The sequence below is a fragment of the Arachis duranensis genome, chromosome 1 (assembly GCF_000817695.3).
Source record: "Arachis duranensis cultivar V14167 chromosome 1, aradu.V14167.gnm2.J7QH, whole genome shotgun sequence".
Lineage (NCBI taxonomy): Eukaryota > Viridiplantae > Streptophyta > Magnoliopsida > Fabales > Fabaceae > Arachis > Arachis duranensis.
The window spans coordinates 29915312-29927293 of NC_029772.3; the positions used below are offsets into that span (position 1 = coordinate 29915312).

General features: G+C 32.9%; 1 protein-coding gene across 1 annotated transcript; it reads right to left on the reverse strand.

Moving 5' to 3' along the window:
- Positions 1-10774: 10774 nt before the first annotated feature.
- Positions 10775-11622, reverse strand: LOC107484269 (putative invertase inhibitor). The gene has a single exon (XM_016104881.3). It carries the CDS (start codon positions 11584-11586, stop codon positions 11017-11019), a length of 570 nt encoding a protein of 189 aa, XP_015960367.1. The 5' UTR covers positions 11587-11622; the 3' UTR covers positions 10775-11016.
- Between the last annotated feature and the right edge of the window lie 360 nt (positions 11623-11982).

Consider the following 11982-nt stretch of genomic DNA (forward strand, 5'->3'; position numbering starts at 1 on the left):
GGTCTTGTAGTGGTTGATGATTACTCTAATTACTCTAGATTTGGTTGGGTACTTTTTCTTGCTCATAAGAATGATACCTTTCATGCCTTTTCCACTCTTTGCAAGAAAATTCAAAATGAAAAGGGTTTAAAAATTGCTCATTTGAGAAGTGAACATGGAAAGGAATTTGAAAATCAAGATTTTGAAAAATTCTGTGATGACTTAGGGATTTCTCATAATTTTTCATGCCCTAGAACCCCCCAACAAAATGGAGTGGTTGAAAGAAGGAATCGAAGCCTTCAAGAAATGACTAGGGCCATGCTATGTGAGAATGAAATTCCTAAATTTTTATGGGCTGAAGCTGTGAACACAGCATGTTATATTTTGAATAGAACAATCATTAGAAAAGGGTTAAAGAAAACTCCTTATGAGCTATGGAAGGGAACTCCTCCAAATCTTAAGTACTTTCATGTTTTTGGATGCAAATGCTTTGTGCTTAACAATAAGGAAAACCTTGGAAAATTTGATCCAAAATCCTATGAAGGAATGTTTGTTGGATATTTCACCACAAGCAAGGCCTATAGAGTTTATCTCAAAGAATATAGAACCATAGAGGAATCCATACATGTTACTTTTTGTGATTCTAATTTAATTCCCAGTATTGTAAAGGATAATGATTCAGATTGTGAAGAGGATGGAACAAGTAAAGATAATCCCAAATCTGTACAAAATGAAGAATCTGTCAGCCCGGTTTTGTCTCGTCAGATTGGAGGAGACATTTCCATTTTGTCTCCTAAGGAGACACGAGCAACTGAAACAGTGAGACCACCAGAAGTTCATCAAAGTTCTACACCTGTCCGAAAGCCTAGAGAATGGAAGTCTATGAGGGGTTATCCTCATGACTTCATCATTGGTGATCCCTCTCAAGGAATAACAACAAGATCCTCCACCAAAAGGCAAACCGAACTTAGCAATTTTGCTCTCTTGTCACAAATGGAGCCCAACAATGTCAAACAAGCTCTTGAAGATCCATCATGGGTCAAGGCCATGCAAGAGGAGCTTGCTCAATTTGACAAGAATGAGGTTTGGACATTAGTACCTCATCCGGATGGTAAGAAGGTAACGGGTACTAAATGGGCTGCTTCTTGCCTATGCTGCCCATAAGGGTTTCAAAATGTTTCAAATGGATGTTAAATGTGCTTTCCTTAATGGCTTTATTGATAGAGAAGTGTATGTGGCTCAACCCCCCGGTTTTGAACATAAAGATTTTCCTAATCATGTTTTTAAATTTTCAAAGGCTCTTTATGGCCTTAGACAAGCTCCTAGAGCTTGGTATGAAAGGCTTAGTGCTTTCCTATTAGAAAATTATTTTCAAAGGGGAACCACTGACACTACTTTGTTCATTAAAGCTTCTAATGATGACATCCTTTTTGTTCAAGTTTATGTTGATGATATTGTGTTTGGATCGGCCAATGAGTCCTTGTGTGAAGAGTTTGGAAAACTCATGACTAGTGAGTTTGAAATGAGTTTAATGGGAGAGCTAACATTCTTTCTTGGCCTCCAAATTAAACAAACTCCTAGTGGCACTTTCATTCACCAAGGAAAGTATGCAAAGGAACTTATCAAAAAATTTGGCCTAGAAAATTCCAAACCAATGGGAACACCAATGCATCCTAACACTAAACTTGAAAAGGATGATGATGGCCAAAATGTGGATGAGACACGGTATAGGGGAATGATTGGTTCACTAATGTATCTTACATCCTCTAGACCGGATATAGTTCAAAGTGTGGGTGTATGTTCAAGATTTCAATCTCACCCAAAAGAATCTCATTTATCGGCCGTTAAACGCATCATTAGATATATTAAGGGAACATGTGATTATGGCTTGTGGTATCCAAAATCTGATGATTTTTGTGCAGTAGGATTTTGTGATGCAGATTATGCGGGAGATAGAGTGGATAGAAGGAGCACCTTCGGCATGTGTTGCTTCCTTGGAAGCTCACTCAACATGTGGTCAAGCAAGAAACAAGCCATAGTGGCTCTATCCACAGCTGAAACTGAATATATTTCTGCATCTGCTTGTTGTTCACAATTAATTTGGTTGAAAACCCAATTAGAAGATTACAAATTAAAGATCAATAGTATACCCTTATTTTGTGATAACATGAGTGCAATAAATATTTCTAAAAATCCTGTTATGCACTCAAGAACAAAGCACATTAAAATCAAATATCATTTTATTAGAGAACATGTGCAAAAGGGAACTATTGATATTCAATTTGTAAAATCTGAAGAACAACTTGCTGATATTTTTACAAAACCCCTCTGTGAAGATAGATTCTGTTTGTTAAGGAAAAGCTTGGGAATGATTGATTTAAATCATGTTGAAAATTTGTGAATTTCTGATTCTGTTCAATTTTATCTCACAGGAATAGACGAGATAAAATTAAATGCATGATGGAGAGCTATGCTAAAGGGGGAGACTGCGCAGAAATAAATTTCAATGGGCCCCACAAAATCCCTTTGACCCATCTCTGACTGTTTTGTTAGTTACTCATTTTTGAAAATCAAATCTTAAAGTTGTCCTATCATATCTAGTTGAAAGAGGGATAATGTCAAATCAAATCCTTCTTTTTCAACTAATCCCTTGATTCAAGGAACCTTCTTTTCAAATCCTTGGGAAACCGCTCTGGTTAATAACCGCGCCTGATGACTATTAACCACCCCCATTATCTCTCTCCAATCAACATTTATTGCTTCCTTAACCTCTCTCCACTCTCCACCTTCGGCCAACCCTTCTTCTTCCACCCTCATTATCTCTTTTCACATAATGAAAAAGAAAACTGCATCAAGAAAAAGTGGAAGAATCAATCTCTCTCAAAAACAGTTCACTCCCCAATCACACATACATATTCACATTCACTCTACAACATCTTCCTCTCCCTCTCAATCTGCCAAACAAACACCCACCATGAGAAAGAAGATTGCTCACAAGAGTTCTGGCCATGGCAAAAACAAAGAGCCCAGTGTTGAAGAAGAATCGTCTCAAACCTCACCCGTTCCTTCTCCACCGCCGCGTTCACCAAAGAAGGCTACACCACACACATTAGGCAGAAGCTCTCAGAAGCCCAAAGGTTTCGTGTTGCATGAAACCAGGGAACCGGCAAATCTTGAGTCATTGGAATTCAAGAACAAGTTTCACAAGCCACATTCTCACTATGATCCATCCAGATTCTTGACTTGTGCATTTTATGAATTCCATCAAGAGGTTTTGGAAAAGAGGCATATTTGTCCCTCATACTTGGTGAATCTTGATCAACTGGCAGCCAAAGGAATTATCTTGCAACCTCTGTTTGACAACATCAAATGGACCCCATTGCTTCACACTCACAAAATGGTATATCCAAAATTGGTTAGGCAATTTTATGCAAATCTCAGACTGATTGATGGTAGTCTTCACTCCTATGTGAAACGTGTGCATATCGCTCTGAATACTGAAACCATCAGTGCTGCTCTTGGTTACACGGACGAGGGACCGAGGGTATACATGAGTGACAAATGGGATGATCATGTTGGGCTTACTTACAAGAAAGTTCTCTCTCATATCTGTGCAAACATGTCTGGATTAGATGGCACTGTTCCTACTCACAAAGCTCTTGGACCAACCAACTCATTGCTGCATCGCATCACTACCCACATTTTAACTCCACAAAGTGGTTCTCACAATAGGGTAACCGTATCTGATTCTTTAATAATTTTTACCCTTGTTACTTCTTCTCCTATTTCATTTGCTTATCTCTTGATTAGACATATGTGGGAGTCTGTAAGAAGTACTAAAAAGGCTAATTTACCTTATGGAATGTTTCTCACGTGCATTTTTGAGTACTATAAGGTAGATTTAACAAATGAGACTGTGGAGAACAAATTTTCTATGATCAAAGGAGGAGGTGCTGTAAAAGGAACCAAAAGTAAGAAAACAATGCCAATGGACAGCGACCTTGAAAGTCAGTTTGAATCCTCCAAAGCAACCGAGTCAATAAGGGAAATCCTCACCGAATTCTCTAATATGTCTACACTCATGGTTCAATTCCATAGGGCTGCTCGAAAGCTAGCCTATGAAAATGAACGTGCTTGGGGGAGATGTAAAGAAAGAGTAAGTATGATGCTGGAAAACTTGGAAAAAGATCTGGGAGCTGGCAGTGAAGAAGATGTTGCAGACTCTGATTTCAATTTGTCTGATGATTAATGACTGTTTTTCTTTTATTTGATATTGGCTTCATTAGGCTCAATCTGTTTTTTGTATGAGCATGACTTGATACTCACTGCTCTATGATACTTTGATACACTCCTGTTATTTTGTTATGGATATTTTGTTTTGTTTTATATCTTTTGTGCAGGTGCCCCTTGATGACAAAAGGGGGAGAAAAACTAGTCTCCAAAATTGAAATTGGAACTAATGAAACAGGGGAGGATACTAATGAAAACAGGGGATGAAACCTTCAATTGATGAAAGTTCATGATCACCCCTGTTAAGAATGCATGTTGATAGTGTATTTGTTTCATAATATGGTTACTGTTGCTGAAAAAGCATTCGGCATTTAGTAGTTTATGATGTTCTGATTATATAAATGTCTGGATGTTGATTTATCTTGATGAACATGCTTTTATTGAAACAGGAACATTCTTATTCATCTTGGTAAATATGTTGGTTTAAAAATTTATTTTTGGCAGTTCCTTTAAAACTGTGATACTTTGATCATGTGTGATTCAAAAATATTTTCCTCATTTGAATGATATGGCTCTGATATTTTGAATGGAAAATAATTTTTGAACAACTCTGCTTGTGCTTAGTTGATGTGTATATTGAGCAGAAAATCAAACTTGTGATAGCAAATGAGTTTTGTATATCATTCTAATCTGCTGATAAATCAAGCATTCAACATTTCAAAATTAATATGTTGAATAACATTGTTACTTGTAGCTTGATTTAAATGTCACAGGATTAGTGCTTCCCTTGGTAAAATAGCATACATCAAGGAGGAGCCATGTGATAATTTGAAAGGGGGAGAAATTCAACCTTCAAAGGGAGTACTCGTACTCAAATCCTTTAATTTTTTCCCATTTCAATTTTTAATAATGTTTGTCATCAAGGGGGAGATTGATGAGTTTGGAAAACTCCAAATTAATACTTATGATGAACAAACATTATTAAAATATTTAATTGCAAAATTATTAATTCAATCTTAATTAATCATATGTTAATTATTAATTTTGTGATGCAGGTTTATAATTGGGCCGAAAAACAAAAGTTGCTGCAACCAAGCCCATATTTGTTTTAAAAGCTTCCTATGCTTGATCCAAACTTACCAGGAAAGCAAATGCTTTAAATGGGCCAGCAATTGTGATAACAAGCCCAATTAAAAGTCTTGGTATAAGACCAAAAATGCTTGGTCCGAAATTTAAAAGGAAATGGGGCACATATTGTCTTATTCATTTTAACTAAAACCCATTTCTTTAGTTATGTTACAAGCTTCCAACGGATACAAGCATTATACCATGTGATGGATTCCAAATTTCATTAAATTACCATTTATTGCATGGGAAACATGAGAGAGAAATTTGCAGCTGAATTGATTGATTGTCATAAGTGCTGCACGCTACCTTATGCAAGGGAAGTAAAAGAAAACTTTTTTTTAATTTGTTTAACCACTTAGAATTGCTTTTACTTCAGATATTCTCTTCTCTCTCATCTCTTTCTTCTTCTTTCTTCGGTCATTAACCAGGAAGCCATGGAAGCTACTTGGAGTTATCGAAAGGAAAGGAAAGCAAGCCTAATAACCATCGAGTTGATGGCACAAAAAAGAAAAAGAAAAGTATGTTGTGGCTGAGATTATCACCAAATGTGGTAAGATTTGGTGAGGTAATCTCGGATGCCAGAAATCCATCTTGGAGAGGAAGCCAAGGATGGAGCGCTCGGATTGATGAAGAGTGATGACCAAGGAAGGACTAGAGGTATTTGCATGTTGGTTTTTGCATTAGTTACCTCTTCTCTCTCTGTGGCCGAACCGGTTCGTTTTGAAGGAAAGGAAGCTAAGCTCGGTTGTGTGTTTCAACTGTGAAGGCTTCACCTCTCTATAAAAGGGGTGAACAGTCATGGTTTGATTCAAGGAGTAAGGTTTGAGAGTGCAAGGCACAGAGTTCTCAGAGCTACCTAAGCTAGCAGTTCTTCTTCTCCTTCAACATTTTCTGTTTAATATTTTTCTGTTTAATTTTGTCATGTCTTGAGTCTCATGGAAAAAGGGAAACAGTGAGGTTTGTAAGAAAAAGCCATAGAGCGGAAAAAGGCAGAGAGTGCAAAATTAAAAGAAAAAGTCATAGATGTCTTTGAGTTCCTTTGTACATCTGTGTTGTGTTTCATGATTCTGTTGGAATCCCCTTGTAAGTTGGGTTAGCACTTTACAATTTGTAATCTGGATGATTATAGTGAAATTCCATCATTGTTGTGATGGAGACTGGATGTAGGCTGCACTGCACTTAGCAGTTGAACCAGGATATATCTGGGTGTAATCTTCTACCTTTCGTCCTACTCAATTCTGTTTTTACTGTTCAGATGAAAAAATAAAAAATGTCTCGTGTCAAGTGATGAGACAAAATGAAAATGTCTCGTGGCTAGGAACGAGCTAAAACAGAAAAAGTTTCCTCTAAGTCCAGCCAGTATTAACAAGCAAAAAAGGGGGCTAAGATTCAACCCCCCCTTCTCTTAGCCACTGAAACCATCAGTGGTTATTAAGGTGTTGATGTTCAAGAGGTAAATACATTATCTTTTTTATACAATGTTGCTAATTAATTAAGGTGGTTATTATTTTGACAATCTAAAAGTTTCTCTAATAATTTCTGTGATACTGAAATGGATGCTGAAATGGTTGCTCATACTGGAGGCTACCATTGCAAGAGTGCAAGGTGGGACGTGGTTGTTCCTTCAGGTGTTGGTTCCTGATAATGCAGTTGCCCGTACTCTCACTACATTTTTGTAGAAAAAGCATTTTAGTTTTCATACCATTTCATATTTTTGTAATAGTTTGTTAGCAGTTTTATTTTGATTTGCATTGGTTCAACATTTGTTGTAATCGTCTGAATCTATTGGAAAAGATTATCCCAATAAAGATTGGTAGCATTTGATTTTACTCATCCATGGTACAAGAGCTTGGATATTATTTTTATATAAGCTTTGCTAAAAGAGTAATTAAAGGTCTTCATTATAGTTATACATATTCTTATTTTTTCTAATATGGTGAATTGCAATTTCTTGGATATTTTGAATTTCACTATGAATGAGAACTAAGCTGCTTCTATTTACTAAGAGAAACATTTTATTTTAGACTAATAAGAATTTACAAATGGTAGTTAATTTATTTTAAATCTTAAAAAGACTCTTCTCTTTTCACAATTTTGTGAGCTTCTTCAATGGGGACTGTTGGTAGGCTTCCTCATGGGTTTTGGTAGATTTTTTTATGTTAGCAGAAAATATTAATATATATATTCAGCTCATCCTATCTAAAACTATGCAATTGAGATTGAAAAAAGTTGTCCAAAATAAACAATACTTTTATTAGAAAGTTAAAATAATATTGGTGTTTTTAATGTTATGATTTTACGATTTTATTGGTATTATCTTAATAACATTGAATTTTTCAAAAGAGAAAATAAAAATAGAAGATTCATCGGATTTGAGGTTTAATTTAAAGTACGATGATTATATTGATTATTTTCTGTGAAAATTGTGAATCAAATATGTATTTATTTTTTGTTTAATTACTCTATTGGTCCTTATAGTTTCGCAATATTTTCAATTAGGTTCTTATACATTTTTTCCTTTTAATTGAGTCTTTGCATCAAATTTTATTTTTAATTGGGTTCTTATACTTTTTTTTTCTTTTATTTGGGTCCCTCCACCAATTTTTTTTAATTGGGTCCCTATATAATTAAACTAATTACTTAAGAGGGACCTAATTGAAAGAAAAAATTTGGTACAGGGACCCAATTAAAAAGAAAAAGGGTATATGGACCGAATTGAAAATTTCGCAAAACTATAGGGGCCAACAAAGTAATTAAACCTTTATTTTTTTAAATACTTAATTGATCTTTGTCCTTATTTTTTAAATGCTGAATGATATATGTTTAAATTGTTTTAATTACTCTATTAATCTCTATAATTTTGCGAAATTTTCAATTAGGTCCTTATACTTTTTTTTACTTTTAATTGGGTTCTTGCACCAATTTTTTTTTTAATTGAGTCCCTACACCTTTTTTCCTTTTATTTGAGTTCCTACACCAATTTTTTTTTTAGTTGGTTCCCTATATAATGAAGTCAATTATTACTAAGAGGGACTTAATTGAAAAAAAATTGATGCATGGACCCAACTAAAAAAATATATATATAGAGACCTAATTGAAAATTTTGCGAAACTATAGGAACCAACAAAGTAATTAAACCGTTTAAATTTGACATATAACAACTATATTTGTTTTGAGACCGCCTTAACAATTAATATAAATAAATTAATTAAGGGATCAAAATCAATCTTCTTTTATTGTTTTAGTATCAAAATTTGAATAATTATAATAAATTACAAGAACTAATTTTCAATTTTATAAGAACCAAAAAATTTATTTAATATTTTCTGCATTTTGGATAACTTAAATAAGTATGTTAAATCATATCATTTAAAAATTTTTGAATTTAAAATTTAATCTTAGCAAGTTTAAATTTCTGTAGGTCAATATGGGATTATAAAGGCAAGTAGGTTGGAAGTAAAATTTAGTTATAAAAATAATTATCTCACTTTTGTAAATCTTAATAAAGAGTTTTTGTGAATTATTTTGATCAAGGATGAGAAGTATGTCTTAGAGGACAACACTCACATACAAATTCAAAATGTTCATGATAAAGAGTAAGCACAAACATAAATAACTTATTTAATAGCTTATATAAAGAGATTTAGCACTTTTTTATACTCTTACTTTTATTTGAGGATAATTAAACTTTACTTAATAACTCAATTCTTGGGAATTTAGAAATTTATCTACTTGAAAAAAAAAATTATATATATCAAAATGGTTAAATTCCTGATTGTTTCTTAGAAAAATAATTATGATACATATAAGTTTTAATTAAACGAAGATAACTTTTTATTTGTTTAACATAAGCTATTGGTGCAAGTTTGTGGTGTGTTATTTGAGGTTAATTGAACTTAACTATAGTATCCAATTATTAGAATTTGAACATTTTCGTAAATAACATATAACTCTACATTAATTTAATGCATTTTTCTTTGAGAGAGTTTATCATTATATACTTAATTAGAAATTTAAATAGATAATAGATTTAATTAAATAAATACATAACACTAATTAAATAAGGTACCAAAAATATATTATTATATGTTTTATACAATTTACCTATATTGAATGAACAGTTACAAGTAGGATTTTAGAACCAAATGTACATTGCAAATTATTATATTTAAAATATAAAATAATTATGAAACTATATTTCGTCAATTTTATAAATATTTTAAATTGAATTATTTTTTTGTAAGAAAGTTTAAGTTTGTCTATAATTATATACAAAAATTTGAAATTTTGTTAGATTATATACAAAAATAATGATCTTTTGCTTAAAGTTGTGAACCCTAACAAATTGAATAATTAGTTTGTAAGTCAAAATAAGGTGAATTTAAATAATAATAATTTTTAAAATATATTATTCTTTTAGTAAGAAGTTATTAGTTTAGCATGTATTATTTATTTAAAATTAGAAGTGATATAAAATAAATTTGTTTTAGTGAAGTAATAATGTTAATATACATATGGTGAAGTAATAATGTTTTTTTTTTTTTACCAAAGATAGGAGACTCGAACCCGCAATATGGGGAGACTATGCCATTTGAGTTATAACTCATTGGCAAAATTTAGAAAGATAGGAGACTCGAACCCGCAACCTCTTAATTGAGTATGGGGAGTCTATGTCATTTAAGCTATTACTCATTGGCAATGAAGTAATAATGTTAATATAAATATATAATATGTTTTTCATATATAAGTAAAATTTGCTAATATAAACTCGAAAAAAAATTTATTTAGACTATCAAATATAGAGGATGGAACATGTTTTTTCCTATATAATAGGTCGAATATTCTTTTAATCTTTTTAAATGACTGTGTCAATTTCTATTATCTTCCTATCTTTTATATTTCTTTTGTTATTGTGTTTCCTTTATTGTTTACACTATTTTTAGAACCTTACATTTTTAATTAGAAGGAAGTAAATAGTAGATAGTACAATACAACTAAAACATTCAATGACTCTTTTTTTTGTGTGTTCTCTTTAATTTCACATCTTATTTATATTATGTCTTATTATTCTGTGTTAAAATCGGTCAAAAGACCATTATATATATTATATACAATATTAGTATTCAATCCAATATTTTAAGCAAAGCAGTTACACTATCCAAACACTACTATTACTCGCGTGTATGCGCGGGGGCTTCTGCTAGTAACAGTAATGTTAGTAACAGTAATGTTAATTATTGTAGTAATTAAGAGATACTAAATAAAATAAATTTTAACTATTTTTGACTAATTTTTTTTACTAAACATTTTCGATATAAGAAAGTAATTATTAAGACTTATTAAGAGTAAGCATAACAGCATAGTTAGTGCAGTAAGAGATTTAATTAAGTATAAACTCTATTAGCGTGAATATAAATAAGAAAGGAATATAAGGAACTAAAACAGAGAATAGGTAACTACTCTGCCCAGTTTGAATTTTACATTTCCATGTCTCTTAATTTATGAGGAAGACATATAACAGCCAAATTGATGGAACCAACTAACACGCTTTTGTGCAGTTGAACTTGCTCAGTAACTCCCCTCTTTCTCGCATGTTTTTTTTTTTCAAATACTTACTAATTAAAATTAATTCCTGACCTCACTACTATAATAAGAAAAAAGGAGAAAAAGAAAAAAACACTAAGAAGCTTTGGCAGCTGGGTTAGACATTTGGATGATGCAAACTGCAATACCACATAACTGGAAAAGATTGTAATTCTCCGTTGTCAATGGAGAACCCTCACCCTTTTTCCCAAACCCTTGCTGGCATGTTGATGCAGATTCCATAACAGAACTCATCCAATTAATTGGCACTTCATAGTTCCCTGACAAGAATGCCCCTATTGAATTCACTATTGTCCACGCCGCATCACTGTACAGCTCCATGCAATCTTTCAAGTTATCAATAATGCTGCTTACATTTTCATCATCCAATAATTTGTCTATGGTTTCAATTGAGCTTGTTACGTTCTCTAGTGCTAGCTCCATTGCGATCAGCGCGAGACCTTGGAGGTTCGCCGAGTGGCTCACAGGGATTACAGGGAGGGACGTTGAGCATAGAGGGTAGCTCAGGATCTTTGATTGGTTTGCGCATTTCTGGCATGTTTGATCAACCAAGTCCTTTGGAGACATCAATGTTATTGAGCATGTTACTAGTGGGGTAATTGTGATGATGAGAAGCAGCAAGAATAATGATGGAGGTTTCAGCATTTCTTTTCTTTATTTGGTTATAATATTAAACTGATAATAAATTAAAGGCAAGTGTTGCGAACTAATGTTGGGGTGAGATATATATAATGTAAGGAACATATATTAAATGGTTCATGAAGGAAACTTCATCGATATGTTGCTTAATTAATTATGTGTTGCGTTGTGTATGTGTCCCTAACAAGACAGTATAGTGTAGCTTCTACATTTTGTTGCACAAATTGGCATTTGAAACAAGAAATTTTGAATTGGGTATACACAAGATAGGACTTTATTGGCGTCTTGTCATCTTGTGGGGAAAGATTTTAAATTACGGAAGCTTCCTGTGCCATGCACGGATTAAAAATAAAAAATAAGAAAACAAGAAGATGGGAAAAACCAAAATTTCGCTTAAGGCGA